Below are 22,596 nucleotides of genomic sequence, written 5' to 3' on the forward strand. Positions count from 1 at the left end.
AATGTGTGGGTTTGGTAGGTTTCCCTAGATGTCTGCCGAGCCCGGGGCCAAAAACCCAGGTGACCCCCTTTGCTAAACCAGGTTGTTTTGTGATTGGTCATTTTGATGTCGCCTCAATAGGTTTTGGGCCCTTGCCTGTCGCAGGTACTTGACCCACCCACGCGAAAGAGGTACCATTTTTCTTGGAAGACTTTGTGGAATGCGGGGTGGGTGGAATTTTGTGGATCCACGCAGATTGCGGAAATTTCCACCACAGAAATATGTGGAAAATGTGGGGATTTTTTCTTCAAATTTTGAGGTTTGCAAGGGATTCTGGGTAACAGAACCTGGTGAGAGCCAGACCAGTCACCCCATTCTGGATTCCCCTGTATAGGTTTGCTAGGTTTCCCTAGGTGCCGGCAGAGCTAGGGTTCAAAATCTACAGCTAGACACTTTGCCAAAAAAAGGTCAGTTTTCACTGTGAAAATGTGGCGTGTCCACGTTGCGTTTCGGGCCGTTCCCATTGGCATGCCCATATTGGGCAGCCCCCACCCCTAATTATATATATTTTTTAAATCCCTGGTATCTAGTGGCCTTTCTGCTCCTCCTCCCCACGGGGGGGAGGGGGGGGGGCAGAAAAACTGTCATTATGCAGCCGGGGGGGGGGGGGGGCATTGGCATTCCCATATTGGGCAGTCCCCAACCCTAATAATAATGTATAAAAAAATCATCCCTGGTATCTGATGGCCTTCCTGCCCCCCCAGGGGGGGCAGATTGGTGGCTACTGCCCCATCTGCCCCCCAGGGGGGGGGCTGAAGGACTAAATATTATCAGATTCTTATGGGGGGAGCAAAGGCCCTTGCCCAAGGGGCAGCTCCTGCCTCCCTGGTGCCTAGTGGGTGGATCCCTGCTTGGGGATCACCCTGGGTTAAATCTTGTTCTTATCTGGTCACATCTGCTGTGCATTCAGACACAGAGGTCAGATGCCGGGCTTTCTCTTCTATGGAGTTTGGTGTTTACTTTTCTTTGTCTGACTTCAAAGTGAGAGTGTGTATGTAATAACCATGCTGGCTTTGGGGGAGTGCTTGATGAATTGAAGAAAGCTGTGCAATGTTCTCCCTAGCGCACGCACAAATTTAAATGTATGTAAATTAACTCAGCGGCTATTTCAGAGTGAGGAAAGCACAAATGAATCCCGTTTTTGATAATTCTGATGTATGGTGGAAAGTAATATTTTAAAACAATCAAAACAGACAAGTACACTAGGTGATATTTCCACACACTTGTGTGCTGCATACTTTTATCATATAATGGTCATTTCAATTGGAGATGTGTTGTCTGTAATGGAAGTGTGCTACTGCACATGCATATTCCACTCTACTCCACGCTCTGCACTCTACTCTGCGCCACTGTATTCTATGCCAATGCACTCTGTGCCACTCTACTATACACCTCTGCACTCTAAACAACTCCAGTCTAGGCCACTCTACTCTGCAGAACTCCACTCTACGTCACTCTACTCCATTCTGCAATATTTCTCTACCCCAATACACTCTACTCTGTACGACTCCATTCCACTCTGAAACAATCTACTCTGTGCCACTGCACTCTTCTTCACTTAACTCTGCGCCCCTTCGTGCCACTGTGCTCCACTCTGCACCACTGTAGTCTGCGCCACTGCTCTCTACGCCACTCTACATAACTGCACTTTGACACTCCACACTACACCACTTTACTCAACACCACTGCACTCTGTCACTCTACTCCGCACCCCTCTACACCCCTACACTATATGCCACTCTACACTAAGCCACTGTCGCCATTGCAAGGTGCCACTAGACTCTGCACCACTGCACTCTACTCCACTACACACTATGCCACGTCACTGTACCATGGACCACTCTAATCTATGCCACTGCATTCAACGACTTTGCATTGTACGCTTCTGCACTCTATTCCACTCTACTCTGCAATACTCTACACCATTCCACTCCAGTTACCTCATGCCATTGTATTCTACTCTGCGCCACTCCCACTCTGTTGCACTGCACTCTATACCCCTCTACACCACTGCCTTCTTTGCCACTGCACTCTTATTTCACTCCACTCTAAGCCACTCAATTCTGCATACTCAGCTCTGCACTTTATCGCACTCTAATCTGCACCAATTTACGCCAATCTATGGCACTCTATTCTACACTACTCTACACAACTCTTCACGACTGCACTCTACACCACCGCACTCTATGCTACTTTACAGCGCTGCACTCTATGCCTGTAAGTAAGTGGGTTTCTGTGGTAGTAACCCCCCACTTTTTGCCTGATACCTGATGCACTTTTCCTTGGTGTGCCCTGGGTCCCTGACAATCAGGTACCCAGGGCCTGTGTTCTTCCCTAAAAACTGTACTAAAGCCTAAACCCAATTGGCATCTCTAGCCACATGTCAGCCCCTGGTAAAGGGCACCATAGCTACCCAGGGCATTGTGACCAGAAAAGACCCCTAAGGGCTGCAGCACTTATTGTGCCTCCCTTAGGGGCCCTGTACCCTGACACACACACTGCCTTTGCAGGCGGAGTGTCCTGGTGCAGAACTAAACAAAGAGTCGACATGGCACACATCCCTATGTGATATGCCCACAAACCCTCTGCCCTGGTATACATCAGCCATCCCTCTAGCTGGGTGCCCTATGCCAGTGGTGTGGGCACAGGTGCATGAGCCCCTACAGTACCCAGGTCCATTCCTGGGCACTGTTAGTGCAGTGATGCCATTAAGAGTATATGGTGCTGGGAGTTTGTCATTACGAACACCACAGCACCATAATGGCTACACTGAAGACTGGGAACTTTGATATCAAACTTCTCAGCACATTAAACCCACACTGATGCCAGTGTGGGATTTAATGTAAAATGCACTACAGAGGGCATCTTAGAGATGCCCCCTGAAACCTAACCTTCAATCCACGTATTGTCAGAGAGGCTGCCTAGGCTGCCACACAGCAGACATGTTGCTGGACCCCTGGGTGGAGAGCCCCCGCTTTCCTGGGCCTGTCACCATGCACATCCTGGGTGAGGTGCTAGGTCTCCTCCCCCAGGATGGGCAGGGGGAAACTTCAAAGGCATGCCGCCTTTGTGAGCTTCTCCAGGCCACTTGCTGTACTCAGCAACTGGCCCCACAGGTTCTGACCCCCACTCTGGTGGGAAACCCTGCGTGAGGAAAGGGGGTGTGCCAGCCTGTGCCAACTCCACCCCTCAGGTGGGAGAGGCGAGGTGAAGCACAACTCTGGGCTCCGGCCATCTTGAGGATGGGGAGCCCTGCGCAATCAGAGAGAGGCTCCTTCCCCCCACCCACAGGAGAGGAGCAGGATAGGGGGTGTACTCATCCCAGGACAGGGACCTATTGGTCCCTGCCCTTCCCTGACCTGTAATGTCCCTAAATTTAGTATTTAGGGGCACCCTGAACCTTCCTTCCTCAGTTCCTGATACCGAAACAAGCAAGAAGATCAAGAAACAAGAAGACCTGCTGTGCAGCTGCTAAGAAGAGGACGACACCAACTGACTTGGCCCCAGCCCTACAGGCCTGTCGAAACTCGAACCTGCTCCTGCAAAACCCCGGCTCCTTCTGTGGTCCGCAACCTCAAAAACCCTGGAGGACCTGACTGCCTTGTGACTCTACCAAGACTGGGACTCCCACTATCTGTGGTTCTGCTCAAACAACAATACCCCTGGTGCCAGCCAGGAACCGCGAATCCAGCCCACTCTGCACCCGCCGAGCCCGGCCTGTGCCTGAGTAAACAAAGGCACCGAGGACGCCCCCCCCCCCCCCCCCGGCGATTCTGAACTGGAATCCAGTGCCCAAGGACCCTCCTTGACGATGCCTGCAGCCTCAGGACAAGGGACCCCTCTAACCACGACCAGCAGGGGGTAAGATTTCCCGACCTCAAAAGACACCCCGGTGCCCCACGGCCCCCTGTGCCCAACTCCTGGGTACCTACCTATCCTCCAAGATCGCAACATACCCCTCAAAGTGTTGGTCGCTCCAGAAGATCCTCCGAGCCTGCAGCCTTTGCTCACTTTCCAAGAGCTCCATTGAATAACATTGAGCGCCCGACGGTTCAAAAGCCCCCAGCCGCCCGAGTGCCCCTGGCAGTGCAACCTTTGTCTTAAACTACTTCCCCATTTGCCCTGAGCAAGTGACCAGGAGCCCAGCTCCCACAGCCGCGTGGCCTGCTTGCCAGCAGCCATCAACCGAAGGCCCCCTGCCTCTCTTTGGATAACATTGGGCCTAACTACATCTGCACACGGCTGCCCCTGTGCCATTGAGGGTTTAACAACTGTACCTTCCTGACCCTGGGAGACCCCTGAGTCTATGCCCAGAACCTTAACTCTGCCAGGCGAGTACTTACCTAAAAGCCGATAACTCACTTTTCTTCCATAGGCTAACATTGACTGGTTTCACTTGGAAATTCTTCTACGTGTGGAGTTTTGGAACTTTAAAATATTCATCTAAAATCAGCCGAACAACGAATTCCGACTTACTCACCTGTTGTCAGGAGAGACCTCAGTGCTGCATCTTTTAGCCCAGTACTGACTCTGAAAAGTAATTTTAACCGTAATTACCAGCAAACTTGAATTTTCTTCCATAGGATATCATTACCTGCTTTTTGCTGAAAAAGTTTCTAAGTGTCAATTTTTGAAACTTACAAATATTCTTTAAAAATCGTGCCAACGATAATTACTTGCCTGTTTTCGATAGATGTCCCAGTGCTGAACCTAGGAGCCCAGCACTGGATTACAAAAGTAACACAAACATACGTTACCTGCAAACTAAATTTCCTTCCATAGGATAACATTGGTAATTTTACCTAGAAAGTTTCTAAGTGACAACGTTTAAAATACAATAATATTCCTTATAAATCACTACTGTAACCAAAACGCTTTTACTTAACTGTTTACAGTGCATGTCCCAGGACTGAATCTAGGATCCAGTCCTGTGGTTAGAAAAGTAATCTACAAAGTAATTAATTGCATTTAACTAGAAATTCCCATTGAGCTCAATGTTGCACTGTTTGAAATTGTAATGCCTATTGCAACAAACTGTAACTATTGTAATCAAAAAGTCTATTGCCTATTTGAAAAGTATTTAACTAAAGTAATTCATTCTGAGAAAGTATATTTTGATACCTTGTTGGTTCTAAAATAAAACAACTTTATCTTTTGATATAAAACAATTGGCCTAGAGTTCAGTTCTTGAGTGTGTGAGACCATCTGCTGACTGAGTGTGTACAACAAATGCTTTACACTGTCCTCTGATACTGCCTTACTGCTCGACCGAGCTACCACTTTAGAGAGTAAGGTTATATCTAACTTTAGCCTCTGCCAAACCTCTGGGGACTGTGGACTCTGTGCACACCGTACCTTACTTTGGTCCAGCATATACAGAGCCACTTTCTTACAATGCCACACTACTCTGCACCACTGCACTCTACACTGCTCTACTCCGCACCACTGCGCTCTGTGCCACTGCACTCTACACCACTGCTGTCTGTGCCACTGCACTCTACACCACTGCTCTGTGCCACTGTACTCTACACCACTGCTCTGTGCAACTGTACTCTACACCACGGCTCTGTAGCCACTTTGCTCTGCACCACTGCTCTGTGCAACTGTACTCTACACCACGGCTCTGTAGCCACTTTGCTCTGCACCACTGCTCTCTGTGCCACTCTACTCTACAAATCTCTAATTTGTCATTGCGTGCTACGGTGCAACACTGCCAGTGCACTCTGCACCAGTTCACTCTACTTGACTCCATACCAAGCTACGTGACTCCACTCCAATACACGACACTGACACTCCACTCTAATAGATTCTTTGTCATTTCATTCTACAACACTCTTTACTACACTACTTTGTCTCTAATTTTAAGCCACGCTGGTGTAGAACCTGGCTATAACACATTGGCAAAGCCATTAGCTCTTGCATAGGCAAGACCTATTGGCTTTGCCAATGCTTGTTTCTCATAAACCTCAAAAACGGACTTGGTCACCAGGTTAGGGACGATTGTTGATCCTTATAACTTATTCTAGGGAGTTGCTGGTGTTGAGTGTTGTAGCAGTCCGTCTTTGTGAAAGCTGGCGTCTTAATTTTATATAATTTTTTAACAGCTGGTGGAAGCCATTGTGCTGCCCATGAATCACAGGGAAAAGTTTGAAAACCTTGGCATCCAACCCCCTAAAGGAGTGCTGATGTACGGTCCTCCCGGCACTGGGAAAACCCTATTGGCTCGAGCATGTGCTGCGCAGACGAAGGTAAGGAAAGAGGGCATGCCGCACTGCACATATCTAGTCTAGATCAGGAAAGGGTCACGTGCTCCAAGCACCATGGTAAGAAAAGGGCACGCGCTGCAAACGTCTAATTAGGAAAGGGTCACGTGCTCCATACACCATCGTAAGAAAAGGGCACGCGCTGCAAACGTCTAATTAGGAAAGGGTCACGCTCCAAGCACCAGTGTAACAAAAGGGGCACACGGTGCACATATCTAGATTAGGAAAGGGTCACAACGCACCAGTGTAAGAAAAGGGGCACACGGTGCACATATCTAGATTAGGAAAGGGTCACAACGCACCAGTGTAAGAAAAGGGGCACGCGCAGCACATATCTAGATTAGGAAAGGGTCACGCTCCAAGCACCAGTGTAAGAAAAGGGGCGCACGGTGCACATATCTAGATTAGGAAAGGGTCACGCGCTCCATGCACCAGTGTAAGAAAAGGGGCGCACGGTGCACATATCTAGATTAGGAAAGGGTCACGCGCTCCATGCACCAGTGTAAGAAAAGGGGCACACGGTGCACATATCTAGATTAGGAAAGGGTCACGCGCTCCATGCACCAGTGTAAGAAAAGGGGCACACGGTGCACATATCTAGATTAGGAAAGGGTCACATGCACCAGTGTAAGAAAAGGGGCACGTGCAGCACATATCTAGATTAGGAAAGGGTCACGCGCTCCATGCACCAGTGTAAGAAAAGGGGCACACGGTGCACATATCTAGATTAGGAAAGGGTCACATGCACAAGTGTAAGAAAAGGGGCACACCGTGCACATATCTAGATTAGGAAAGGGTCACAACGCACCAGTGTAAGAAAAGGGGCACACGGTGCACATATCTAGATTAGGAAAGGGTCACATGCACCAGTGTAAGAAAAGAGGCACACGGTGCACATATCTAGATTAGGAAAGGGTCACATGCACCAGTGTAAGAAAAGGGGCACGTGCAGCACATATCTAGATTAGGAAAGGGTCACATGCACCAGTGTAAGAAAAGGGGCACACGGTGCACATATCTAGATTAGGAAAGGGTCACATGCACCAGTGTAAGAAAAGGGGCACACGTTGCACATATCTAGATTAGGAAAGGGTCACAACGCACCAGTGTAAGAAAAGGGGCACACGGTGCACATATCTAGATTAGGAAAGGGTCACGCGCTCCATGCACCAGTGTAAGAAAAGGGGCACACGGTGCACATATCTAGATTAGGAAAGTGTCACATGCACCAGTGTAAGAAAAGGGGCACACGGTGCACATATCTAGATTAGGAAAGGGTCACAACGCACCAGTGTAAGAAAAGGGGCACACGGTGCACATATCTAGATTAGGAAAGGGTCACATGCACCAGTGTAAGAAAAGAGGCACACGGTGCACATATCTAGATTAGGAAAGGGTCACATGCACCAGTGTAAGAAAAGGGGCACGTGCAGCACATATCTAGATTAGGAAAGGGTCACATGCACCAGTGTAAGAAAAGGGGCACACGGTGCACATATCTAGATTAGGAAAGGGTCACATGCACCAGTGTAAGAAAAGGGGCACACGGTGCACATATCTAGATTAGGAAAGGGTCACATGCACCAGTGTAAGAAAAGGGGCACACGTTGCACATATCTAGGTTAGGAAAGGGTCCCAACGCACCAGTGTAAGAAAAGGGGCACACGGTGCACATATCTAGATTAGGAAAGGGTCACACGCTCCAAGCACCAGTGTAAGAAAAGGGGCACACGGTGCACATATCTAGATTAGGAAAGGGTCACAACGCACCAGTGTAAGAAAAGGGGCACACGGTGCACATATCTAGATTAGGAAAGGGTCACACGCTCCATCCACCAGTGTAAGAAAAGGGAAACTTGCAGCACATATCTAGATTAGGAAAGGGTCACAGGCTCCATTCACCAGTGTAAGAAAAGGGGCACACGGTGCACATATCTAGATTAGGAAAGGGTCACAACGCACCAGTGTAAGAAAAGGGGCACGCGCAGCACATATCTAGATTAGGAAAGGGTCACATGCACTAGTGTAAGAAAAGGGGCACACGGTGCACATATCTAGATTAGGAAAGGGTCACATGCACCAGTGTAAGAAAAGGGGCACGCGCAGCACATATCTAGATTAGGAAAGGGTCACATGCACTAGTGTAAGAAAAGGGGCACACGGTGCACATATCTAGATTAGGAAAGGGTCACATGCACCAGTGTAAGAAAAGGGGCACGCGCAGCACATATCTAGATTAGGAAAGGGTCACATGCACTAGTGTAAGAAAAGGGGCACACGGTGCACATATCTAGATTAGGAAAGGGTCACATGCACCAGTGTAAGAAAAGGGGCACACGGTGCACATATCTAGATTAGGAAAGGGTCACATGCACCAGTGTAAGAAAAGGGGCACACGTTGCACATATCTAGATTAGGAAAGGGTCACAACGCACCAGTGTAAGAAAAGGGGCACACGGTGCACATATCTAGATTAGGAAAGGGTCACACGCTCCAAGCACCAGTGTAAGAAAAGGGGCACACGGTGCACATATCTAGATTAGGAAAGGGTCACAACGCACCAGTGTAAGAAAAGGGGCACACGGTGCACATATCTAGATTAGGAAAGGGTCACACGCTCCATCCACCAGTGTAAGAAAAGGGGAACGTGCAGCACATATCTAGATTAGGAAAGGGTCACACGCTCCATCCACCAGTGTAAGAAAAGGGGCACACGGTGCACATATCTAGATTAGGAAAGGGTCACACGCTCCAAGCACCAGTGTAAGAAAAGGGGCACACGGTGCACATATCTAGATTAGGAAAGGGTCACAACGCACCAGTGTAAGAAAAGGGGCACACGGTGCACATATCTAGATTAGGAAAGGGTCACACGCTCTATCCACCAGTGTAAGAAAAGGGGCACGCGCAGCACATATCTAGATTAGGAAAGGGTCACATGCACTAGTGTAAGAAAAGGGGCACACGGTGCACATATCTAGATTAGGAAAGGGTCACATGCACCAGTGTAAGAAAAGGGGCACGCGCAGCACATATCTAGATTAGGAAAGGGTCACATGCACTAGTGTAAGAAAAGGGGCACACGGTGCACATATCTAGATTAGGAAAGGGTCACATGCACCAGTGTAAGAAAAGGGGCACGCGCAGCAAATATCTAGATTAGGAAAGGGTCACATGCACTAGTGTAAGAAAAGGGGCACACGGTGCACATATCTAGATTAGGAAAGGGTCACATGCACCAGTGTAAGAAAAGGGGCACACGGTGCACATATCTAGATTAGGAAAGGGTCACACGCTCCATCCACCAGTGTAAGAAAAGGGGAACGTGCAGCACATATCTAGATTAGGAAAGGGTCACACGCTCCATCCACCAGTGTAAGAAAAGGGACACTTGCAGCACATATCTAGATTAGGAAAGGGTCACAGGCTCCATCCACCAGTGTAAGAAAAGGGGCACACGGTGCACATATCTAGATTAGGAAAGGGTCACACGCTCCATCCACCAGTGTAAGAAAAGGGGCACACGGTGCACATATCTAGATTAGGAAAGGGTCACACGCTCCATCCACCAGTGTAAGAAAAGGGGCACGTGCAGCACATATCTAGATTAGGAAAGGGTCACACGCTCCATCCACCAGTGTAAGAAAAGGGGCACACGGTGCACATATCTAGATTAGGAAAGGGTCACACGCTCCATGCACCAGTGTAAGAAAAGGGGCACACGGTGCACATATCTAGATTAGGAAAGGGTCACACGCTCCATGCACCAGTGTAAGAAAAGGGACACACGGTGCACATATCTAGATTAGGAAAGGGTCACACGCTCCATGCACCAGTGTAAGAAAAGGGACACACGGTGCACATATCTAGATTAGGAAAGGGTCACACGCTCCATCCACCAGTGTAAGAAAAGGGGCACACGGTGCACATATCTAGATTAGGAAAGGGTCACGCGCTCCATGCACCAGTGTAAGAAAAGGGGCACACGGTGCACATATCTAGATTAGGAAAGGGTCACACGCTCCATGCACCTGTGTAAGAAAGGGCATACGCCGCATAGATTTAGATTAGGAAAGGATCACCCACCCTATACGTTAGGGTAAGAAAAGGGGCACGTGCTTCACACATCTAGATAAGATTAGGAAAGGGTCACCCGCTCCACATGCTAGGGAAGTGGTTCTCAACCTGTGGCGCGGGGACCCATGGGTTCCGTAAGCCCCCTCAGGGGGTCCCCAACTACTTAGAAAATGTAATAATATTAACAGATTAGTAAAGTGTATATAAATAAAGAAGCTAAATGTACAATTGAAGATTTTTAAACTTACTTTAAATGTGAAGGAATTTGAAATTGGAGACTAAAAATGAAACTAGTATCCTTAGATTGATTTGTGGGAGCAGCGCAAGGGCATCGGACTGAATATAGTATCGATGATGAGTGACCTCTTTGAATTTAGAAAAGTTCCAACCTTTATAAAACTTTTTTTCAAAAAGTCTTAATTTGTTTGTTAATTAATAAACCTTGTCTTTTGCGTATTTGTTTGAATGTTATTTTCTGCGCAAATCACCAACAGTTTTTAGGCTGGGGCCCTCGGCTAGCAGTCATGACTTAGTGGGGGATCCAATAATGATTCAGGCGATAGAGGGTCCCAGGGTTCCAGTAATGATTCATTGGGGGTCCCCAGAAGTCAAAAGGTTAAGAACCACTGTGATAGGGTAAGAAAAGGGCACACGCCACACACATCTAGATTAGAAAGGGTCACTCACACGCCCCAAACGCTAGGTTAAGAAAAGGCGCGTGCTGCAACCATCTAGATTAGATTAGGAATCAGTCACACACTTAATACTCCAGGATAAGAGAAGGCCATGTGCTGCACTCATCTGGATTAGGAATGAGTCACGCACTTAATACACCAGGATAAGAAAAGACAATGCGCTGCACTCATCTGGATTAGGACTCAGTCACACACTTAATACACCAGGATAAGAAAAGACAATGCGCTGCACTCATCTGGATTAGGACTCGGTCACGCACTTAATACACCTGGATAAGAAAAGGCCATGTGCTGCACTCATCTGGATTAGGACTCAGTCACACACTTAATACACCAGGATAAGAAAAGGCCATGTGCTGCACTCATCTGGATTAGGACTCAGTCACACACTTAATACACCAGGATAAGAGAAGGCCATGTGCTGCACTCATCTGGATTAGGAATGAGTCACGCACTTAATACACCAGGATAAGAAAAGGCCATGTGCTGCACTCATCTGGATTAGGACTCAGTCACACACTTAATACACCAGGATAAGAGAAGGCCATGTGCTGCACTCATCTGGATTAGGAATGAGTCACGCACTTAATACACCAGGATAAGAAAAGACAATGCGCTGCACTCATCTGGATTAGGACTCAGTCACACACTTAATACACCAGGATAAGAAAAGACAATGCGCTGCACTCATCTGGATTAGGACTCGGTCACGCACTTGATACACCTGGATAAGAAAAGGCCATGTGCTGCACTCATCTGGATTAGGACTCAGTCACACACTTAATACACCAGGATAAGAAAAGGCCATGTGCTGCACTCATCTGGATTAGGACTCAGTCACACACTTAATACACCAGGATAAGAGAAGGCCATGTGCTGCACTCATCTGGATTAGGAATGAGTCACGCACTTAATACACCAGGATAAGAAAAGGCCATGTGCTGCACTCATCTGGATTAGGACTCAGTCACACACTTAATACACCAGGATAAGAAAAGGCCATGTGCTGCACTCATCTGGATTAGGAATCAGTCACACGCTTAATACACCAGGATATGAAAAGACCATGTGCTGCACTCATCTGGATTAGGAATCAGTCGCACACTTAATACACCAGGATAAGAAAAGACCGTGTGCGGCACTCATCTGGATTAGGAATGAGTCACGCACTTAATACACCAGGATAAGAAAAGACCATGTGCTGCACTCATCTGGATTAGGACTCAGTCACACACTTAATACACCAGGATAAGAGAAGGCCATGTGCTGCACTCATCTGGATTAGGAATGAGTCACGCACTTAATACACCAAGATAAGAAAAGGCCATGTGCTGCAATCATCTGGATTAGGAATCAGTCACACACTTAATACACCAGGATAAGAAAAGACCATGTGCTGCACTCATCTGGATTAGGAATGAGTCACGCACTTAATACACCAGGATAAGAAAAGACCATGTGCTGCACTCATCTGGATTAGGACTCAGTCACACACTTAATATACCAGGATAAGAAAAGACCATGTGCTGCACTCATCTGGATTAGGACTCGGTCACGCACTTGATACACCTGGATAAGAAAAGGCCATGTGCTGCACTCATCTGGATTAGGACTCAGTCACACACTTAATACACCAGGATAAGAAAAGACCATGTGCTGCACTCATCTGGATTAGGACTCTGTCACACACTTAATACACCAGGATAAGAAAAGACAATGCGCTGCACTCATCTGGATTAGGACTCAGTCACACACTTAATACACCAGGATAAGAAAAGGCCATGTGCTGCACTCATCTGGATTAGGACTCGGTCACGCACTTAATACACCTGGATAAGAAAAGGCCATGTGCTGCACTCATCTGGATTAGGAATGAGTCACGCACTTAATACACCAGGATAAGAAAAGGCCATGTGCTGCACTCATCTGGATTAGGACTCAGTCACACACTTAATACACCAGGATAAGAAAAGACAATGCGCTGCACTCATCTGGATTAGGACTCAGTCACACACTTAATACACCAGGATAAGAAAAGACAATGCGCTGCACTCATCTGGATTAGGACTCGGTCACGCACTTGATACACCTGGATAAGAAAAGGCCATGTGCTGCACTCATCTGGATTAGGACTCAGTCACACACTTAATACACCAGGATAAGAAAAGGCCATGTGCTGCACTCATCTGGATTAGGACTCAGTCACACACTTAATACACCAGGATAAGAGAAGGCCATGTGCTGCACTCATCTGGATTAGGAATGAGTCACGCACTTAATACACCAGGATAAGAAAAGGCCATGTGCTGCACTCATCTGGATTAGGACTCAGTCACACACTTAATACACCAGGATAAGAGAAGGCCATGTGCTGCACTCATCTGGATTAGGACTCGGTCACGCACTTAATACACCAGGATAAGAAAAGACCATGTGCTGCACTCATCTGGATTAGGAATGAGTCACGCACTTAATACACCAGGATAAGAAAAGACAATGCGCTGCACTCATCTGGATTAGGACTCAGTCATGCACTTAATACACCAGGATAAGAAAAGGCCATGTGCTGCACTCATCTGGATTAGGAATCAGTCACACACTTAATACACCAGGATAAGAAAAGGCCATGTGCTGCACTCATCTGGATTAGGACTCAGTCACGCACTTAATACACCAGGATAAGAAAAGGCCATGTGCTGCACTCATCTGGATTAGGACTCAGTCACGCACTTAATACACCAGGATAAGAAAAGGCCATGTGCTGCACTCATCTGGATTAGGAATCAGTCACACACTTAATACACCAGGATAAGAAAAGGCCATGTGCTGCACTCATCTGGATTAGGACTCAGTCACGCACTTAATACACCAGGATAAGAAAAGGCCATGTGCTGCACTCATCTGGATTAGGACTCAGTCACGCACTTAATACACCAGGATAAGAAAAGGCCATGTGCTGCACTCATCTGGATTAGGAATCAGTCACACACTTAATACACCAGGATAAGAAAAGACCATGTGCTGCACTCATCTGGATTAGGAATGAGTCACGCACTTAATACACCAGGATAAGAAAAGGCCATGTGCTGCACTCATCTGGATTAGGAATCAGTCACACACTTAATACACCAGGATAAGAAAAGGCCATGTGCTGCACTCATCTGGATTAGGACTCAGTCACACACTTAATACACCAGGATAAGAAAAGGCCATGTGCTGCACTCATCTGGATTAGGAATCAGTCACACACTTAATACACCAGGATAAGAAAAGACCATGTGCTGCACTCATCTGGATTAGGACTCGGTCACACACTTAATACACCAGGATAAGAAAAGGCCATGTGCTGCACTCATCTGGATTAGGACTCGGTCACACACTTAATACACCAGGATAAGAAAAGACCATGTGCTGCACTCATCTGGATTAGGAATGAGTCACGCACTTAATACACCAGGATAAGAAAAGACAATGCGCTGCACTCATCTGGATTAGGACTCGGTCACACACTTAATACACCAGGATAAGAAAAGACCATGTGCTGCACTCATCTGGATTAGGACTCAGTCACGCACTTAATACACCAGGATAAGAAAAGGCCATGTGCTGCACTCATCTGGATTAGGACTCAGTCACACACTTAATACGCCAGGATAAGAAAAGACCATGTGCTGCACTCATCTGGATTAGGACTCAGTCACACACTTAATACACCAGGATAAGAAAAGACCATGTGCTGCACTCATCTGGATTAGGAATCAGTCACACACTTAATACACCAGGATAAGAAAAGACCATGTGCTGCACTCATCTGGATTAGGAATGAGTCACACACTTAATACACCAGGATAAGAAAAGGCCATGTGCTGCACTCATCTGGATTAGGACTCCGTCACACACTTAATACACCAGGATAAGAAAAGAACATTTGCTGCACTCATCTGGATTAGGAATCAGTTACACGCTTAATACACCAGGATAAGAAAAGACCATGTGCTGCACTCATCTGGATTAGGAATGAGTCACACACTTAATACACCAGGATAAGAAAAGGCCATGTGCTGCACTCATCTGGATTAGGACTCAGTCACGCACTTAATACCCCAGGATAAGAAAAGACCATGTGCTGCACTCATCTGGATTAGGACTCGGTCACGCACTTAATACACCAGGATAAGAAAAGACCATGTGCTGCACTCATCTGGATTAGGACTCAGTCACGCACTTAATACACCAGGATAAGAAAAGACCATGTGCTGCACTCATCTGGATTAGGACTCGGTCACACACTTAATACACCAGGATAAGAAAAGGCCATGTGCTGCACTCATCTGGATTAGGACTCAGTCACACACTTAATACACCAGGATAAGAAAAGACCATGTGCTGCACTCATCTGGATTAGGAATCAGTCACACACTTAATACACCAGGATAAGAAAAGACCATGTGCTGCACTCATCTGGATTAGGACTCGGTCACACACTTAATACACCAGGATAAGAAAAGGCCATGTGCTGCACTCATCTGGATTAGGACTCGGTCACGCACTTAATACACCAGGATAAGAAAAGGCCATGTGCTGCACTCATCTGGATTAGGACTCAGTCACACACTTAATACACCAGGATAAGAAAAGACAATGCGCTGCACTCATCTGGATTAGGACTCGGTCACACACTTAATACACCAGGATAAGAAAAGACCATGTGCTGCACTCATCTGGATTAGGACTCAGTCACCCACTTAATACACCAGGATAAGAAAAGGCCATGTGCTGCACACATCTGGATTAGGAATCAGTCACACACTTAATACACCAGGATAAGAAAAGACCATGTGCTGCACTCATCTGGATTAGGACTCAGTCACACACTTAATATTAATACACCAGGATAAGAAAAGGCCATGTGCTGCACTAATCTGGATTAGGAATCAGTCACACACTTAATACACCAGGATAAGAAAAGACCATGTGCTGCACTCATCTGGATTAGGACTCGGTCACACACTTAATACACCAGGATAAGAAAAGACCATGTGCTGCACTCATCTGGATTAGGACTCGGTCACACACTTAATACACCAGGATAAGAAAAGACCATGTGCTGCACTCATCTGGATTAGGAATGAGTCACGCACTTAATACACCAGGATAAGAAAAGGCCATGTGCTGCACTCATCTGGATTAGGACTCAGTCACACACTTAATACACCAGGATAAGAAAAGGCCATGTGCTGCACTCATCTGGATTAGGAATCAGTCACACGCTTAATACACCAGGATATGAAAAGACCATGTGCTGCACTCATCTGGATTAGGAATCAGTCGCACACTTAATACACCAGGATAAGAAAAGACCGTGTGCGGCACTCATCTGGATTAGGAATGAGTCACGCACTTAATACACCAGGATAAGAAAAGACCATGTGCTGCACTCATCTGGATTAGGACTCGGTCACACACTTAATACACCAGGATAAGAAAAGGCCATGTGCTGCACTCATCTGGATTAGGACTCAGTCACACACTTAATACACCAGGATAAGAAAAGACCATGTGCTGCACTCATCTGGATTAGGAATGAGTCACGCACTTAATACACCAGGATAAGAAAAGACAATGCGCTGCACTCATCTGGATTAGGACTCAGTCACGCACTTAATACACCAGGATAAGAAAAGGCCATGTGCTGCACTCATCTGGATTAGGACTCAGTCACACACTTAATACACCAGGATAAGAAAAGACCATGTGCTGCACTCATCTGGATTAGGAATCAGTCACACACTTAATACACCAGGATAAGAAAAGACCATGTGCTGCACTCATCTGGATTAGGACTCAGTCACACACTTAATACACCAGGATAAGAAAAGATCATGTGCTGCACTCATCTGGATTAGGAATGAGTCACGCACTTAATACACCAGGATAAGAAAAGACAATGCGCTGCACTCATCTGGATTAGGACTCGGTCACACACTTAATACACCAGGATAAGAAAAGGCCATGTGCTGCACTCATCTGGATTAGATTAGGACTCCTTCACACACTTAATACACCAGGATAAGAAAAGGCCATGTGCTGCACTCATCTGGATTAGATTAGGACTCCGTCACACACTTAATACACCAGGATAAGAAAAGGCCATGTGCTGCACTCATCTGGATTAGGAATCAGTCACACACTTAATACACCAGGATAAGAAAAGACCATGTGATGCACTCATCTGGATTAGGAATGAGTCACACACTTAATACACCAGGATAAGAAAAGGCCATGTGATGCACTCATCTGGATTAGGAATGAGTCACACACTTAATACACCAGGATAAGAAAAGACAATGCGCTGCACTCATCTGGATTAGGACTCGGTCACACACTTAATACACCAGGATAAGAAAAGACAATGCGCTGCACTCATCTGGATTAGGACTCGGTCACACACTTAATACACCAGGATAAGAAAAGAACATTTGCTGCACTCATCTGGATTAGGAATCAGTCACACGCTTAATACACCAGGATAAGAAAAGACCATGTGCTGCACTCATCTGGATTAGGAATGAGTCACACACTTAATACACCAGGATAAGAAAAGGCCATGTGCTGCACTCATCTGGATTAGGACTCAGTCACGCACTTAATACACCAGGATAAGAAAAGGCCATGTGCTGCACTCATCTGGATTAGGACTCAGTCACACACTTAATACACCAGGATAAGAAAAGACCATGTGCTGCACTCATCTGGATTAGGAATCAGTCACACACTTAATACACCAGGATAAGAAAAGACCATGTGCTGCACTCATCTGGATTAGGACTCGGTCACACACTTAATACACCAGGATAAGAAAAGGCCATGTGCTGCACTCATCTGGATTAGGACTCGGTCACGCACTTAATACACCAGGATAAGAAAAGGCCATGTGCTGCACTCATCTGGATTAGGACTCAGTCACACACTTAATACACCAGGATAAGAAAAGACCATGTGCTGCACTCATCTGGATTAGGACTCAGTCACACACTTAATACACCAGGATAAGAAAAGACAATGCGCTGCACTCATCTGGATTAGGACTCGGTCACACACTTAATACACCAGGATAAGAAAAGACCATGTGCTGCACTCATCTGGATTAGGACTCAGTCACCCACTTAATACACCAGGATAAGAAAAGGCCATGTGCTGCACACATCTGGATTAGGAATCAGTCACACACTTAATACACCAGGATAAGAAAAGACCATGTGCTGCACTCATCTGGATTAGGACTCAGTCACACACTTAATACACCAGGATAAGAAAAGGCCATGTGCTGCACTCATCTGGATTAGGAATCAGTCACACACTTAATACACCAGGATAAGAAAAGACCATGTGCTGCACTCATCTGGATTAGGACTCGGTCACACACTTAATACACCAGGATAAGAAAAGACCATGTGCTGCACTCATCTGGATTAGGACTCGGTCACACACTTAATACACCAGGATAAGAAAAGACCATGTGCTGCACTCATCTGGATTAGGAATGAGTCACGCACTTAATACACCAGGATAAGAAAAGACCATGTGCTGCACTCATCTGGATTAGGACTCGGTCACACACTTAATACACCAGGATAAGAAAAGGCCATGTGCTGCACTCATCTGGATTAGGACTCAGTCACACACTTAATACACCAGGATAAGAAAAGACCATGTGCTGCACTCATCTGGATTAGGAATGAGTCACGCACTTAATACACCAGGATAAGAAAAGGCCATGTGCTGCACTCATCTGGATTAGGACTCAGTCACACACTTAATACACCAGGATAAGAAAAGATCATGTGCTGCACTCATCTGGATTAGGAATGAGTCGCGCACTTAATACACCAGGATAAGAAAAGACAATGCGCTGCACTCATCTGGATTAGGACTCGGTCACACACTTAATACACCAGGATAAGAAAAGGCCATGTGCTGCACTCATCTGGATTAGATTAGGACTCCGTCACACACTTAATACACCAGGATAAGAAAAGGCCATGTGATGCACTCATCTGGATTAGGAATGAGTCACACACTTAATACACCAGGATAAGAAAAGGCCATGTGCTGCACTCATCTGGATTAGGAATGAGTCACACACTTAATACACCAGGATAAGAAAAGGCCATGTGCTGCACTCATCTGGATTAGGACTCAGTCACGCACTTAATACACCAGGATAAGAAAAGACCATGTGCTGCACTCATCTGGATTAGGACTCAGTCACACACTTAATACACCAGGATAAGATAAGACCATGTGCTGCACTCATCTGGATTAGGAATCAGTCACACACTTTGTGAGAAGTTGGCCTGATATGTAGTGCTCACTATTCTAGTGATCACTGTGTATCATTCCAAACGACCCTTATTGATGATTGGTTGTAAGTCAACCTTATAGACCAGCTATCCTAGTAGCGTGGATACGAGCAGTCTTTAGGCTAAACTCTAGAGGGCGTGTTAAGCCAGCTGTTTACCATCACATATACCCCTTGAACACCAAGTGAAAGGACACCACACAAGTTGTTATGAAAATAAAAGGATATTTATTTATAACAAGACTACCCTGGCTCTTTATGAGTCAGGGAGCTAAGCACACTACAAAACTCTTAGGAAAATACTTCAGTTGCACAATTTACACAAATGCCCGAGGGGCACGAGAAACCATCTACACTAACAGTGAAATGCGAATGGTTAGAGTCTGGAGGTACTGATTCCGGAGTGATCCGATCAGTGGGACTAAACGAAAAAAAGGAACTGGACACTTGTAGAGCGAACCTGCGATGGAGCACCGAGATGCTCGAGTTACCTAGCCCGGGGGCTGCGGCTGCGTGAAGTTCGGCAAGATGTCGGGAGTCCTCGTGTAGTCTCAGGAGCCTGAAAGAAGAAGTTGCTGGCAGGCGACCAGTGACGATGTTCAGAGCGATCCAAGCCTGGATCGGTGATGAAGGAAACCTGAAAGCAGAGGGGACTCAGTTCTCAACCGCTAGCCAGCGATCGTGTGGGTACCAGGAGGGTACCGGCTGAAGTCACCTCGACCAGGTGAGTGGGTGACGTCGGACTCGGCTGTTCCTCGGACCAGGAGGCGCGGCGGCGACCAGGATGGAGGGCGAGCTGTCCCACGAAGGTGTCTGCGGTCGATGGTGCTGGGCCCAGGAAGGGGCTGCGGATCTTGGCAGAGGCAACCCAAGCGGGGGAGTCAAGATGGCGTCGGGAGTGGACCAGGTGGGTCCGTGGTACTCCTCTGTTGAAGGGGAGCAAGAGCCAGTCTGGAGCAACCAGACTAGTGATGAAACAATCGTGGTGCGTCGTGAAGAGGGCCACAAGCCGGTCGGCAAGTGGTCGAACAACGCGGTGAACAACAAGGAGCGGAAGGGCCCCCACGCAGATCTCGGGGATGCTGGGGAGGCAGACTTCGATGCTGGAGCTGCTCAGGGTTAGGGCTTCTCAAACCCTAGGTGCACTCACTCGAGGGTCCCTCGGTGGGCGTGCTAGATAAGCGTCGTGCAGGTTCTGAAGATGGCCGGTCCCGCAGGTCTCGTCACACCTACGTCTCTCAGCTGGGCTGATGAGGTAGGTAAAAGGTCAGAGATGGCAGGGACTCGGGTCTCGTCGAGCTGGGCAGTCTTGATCCGTAGGAGAGACTTACAGCAAACCGCAAGCGCTTAGGTGGTGCCTGCTGGTGCAGGGTGGCTACTCCTTAGCCACAAGGGAGAGTCTTCAGAAATAGTCAAGAGTTCCTTTCGTGGAAAGTGGTTCGTGATTCGGAGTTATCCGATTATCTGATTATCCAATTTGGGAAGGGGACTCGCTCCTACCTTTATTCTAAGAAAAGGGGCTGGCCCGCGACTAGGTTCTACCTATGGGTGGAGCCAGGAGGGGGGTGGTTACACCCCTAACCTTTGTCCGGCATCGCGCCAGCTCAGGGGCTGGTGTGCCCCCGAAACTGGTTTGAGCCGGGCTATGCACAGTGAGCACCGGGGTGCCACTTGCAGTCACCTTCCTTTCAGCCCTGCCTACCTGGGATACACAAACCCTGTCTGGGACGGTGCTAACACCGCCCTCGACAGGAAACCCTTTGACCAAGCTCCCCTTGCTGGAAGGTCCCCCAGCAGCAGGAGGTCAGACTTGTGTCTGGTGGCAGCATCCATTTTGTGATGCTGAGGCTTGAGTCAACTTTAACCGGGGTTCAAGGTTACTTCCATGTCGTGTCCCTCTAAAAGGGGGGAATGCTAACCCCGTCACCAGAACTGGCGAGGGGTTCGGATTCCCATTCGTATGACACCTTACTCGACATGTATAGGTGATGTGAGGCCAAAGTTAGCAAATGCATTAAAAGTAGTTGGCCCGCGTCACCATGGAACGGCTATTTAGGACTTGGTTCCGCAAGCCGCCGACGGGCTCCGCTCGCGCCAGAGCACCATCCCACATGACTCCCTGCACTCTGCCTTCAGGATTGATAAGGCCTGCCATAGGAGTGACTGATAGGAATCCATGTGTCCATTTTAGGGTTTAGGTGTAGGAATACTACACCTACAGCAACGGGTGATTACACCACGTGGCCCCAGCTGTCGTGCAGCCAGTTGTGTCAGATTTGGGCGGCCATTTCAGGGGTGGCATAATACATGCTTCAGCCCCTGGTAGGCCCTGGGTACACCGATGCCATGGATACCTGTGGCATGCTGAGACAGGGACTGACAAGGCGACCCAGTTCCAATTAGTGGATGCACCTAACGTACATGTGTGTTAATTTCGAGAGAGAACAGCTAGGCTGTGGGTCTGATTGGCAGGCCCACAGCCGGAGAAAGTCGTAAACCAATGAAGCAAAAGCAAAAAATCTGGGTGATCATAGGATTGCAGACCCTACTCTCCTACATGACCCCCCCCCAAACTTTGGGACAATAAGCTAACCTTGACCAGGTGAGTCTTCTTGCTCTAAGTGGAAATACCTGGAGAGCCCATCTGCATTGCCATGATCAGTGCCAGGTCTATGCTCCACTGTGAAGTCCATCCCCTGTAGGGAAATGGACCACCTAAGTAGTTTGGGGTTTTCACCCTTCATTTGATTTAGCCACAAGAGGGGCTTATGGTCGGTCTGAATCTTGAAGTGAGTGCCAAACAAGTATGGCCTCAACTTCTTCAGGGCCCAAACCACAGCAAAGGCCTCCCTCTCAATAGCTGACCAATTCTTCTCTCTGGGGGTCAGCCTCCTGCTAATAAAAGCTATGGGCTGGTCATGACCATCAAAATTCAGTTGCGATAGAACAGCTCCCACACCCAGCTCCGAAGCGTCTGTTTGGACAATGAATGGTTTGGAGTAGTCTGGACTCTTTAGGATAGGTGCTGTGCACATGGCCTGCTTTAGGTCATCGAATGCCTTCTGACAGCTTGCTGTCCACTGAACTTTTTTTGGCATCTTTTTACTTGTCAGGTCGTTTAGCGGGGTCACAATGGATCCATAATTTCTGGCAAATTTCC

At 47.4% G+C, this 22,596-nt stretch overlaps 1 protein-coding gene across 1 annotated transcript in view; it reads left to right on the plus strand.

Moving 5' to 3' along the window:
• PSMC3 (proteasome 26S subunit, ATPase 3) overlaps window positions 1-22,596 on the plus strand; it is a 137,262-nt gene that overhangs the window by 52,760 nt on the left and 61,906 nt on the right. The window contains exon 7 of the mRNA XM_085646541.1: window positions 6,144-6,287. Coding sequence (XP_085502667.1) covers window positions 6,144-6,287 — 144 coding nt within the window. The remainder of the gene's footprint in view (window positions 1-6,143; window positions 6,288-22,596) is intronic.

The sequence above is a fragment of the Triturus cristatus genome, chromosome 3_1 (genome assembly GCF_964204655.1).
Source record: "Triturus cristatus chromosome 3_1, aTriCri1.1, whole genome shotgun sequence".
NCBI classification, from domain to species: Eukaryota; Metazoa; Chordata; class Amphibia; order Caudata; family Salamandridae; genus Triturus; species Triturus cristatus.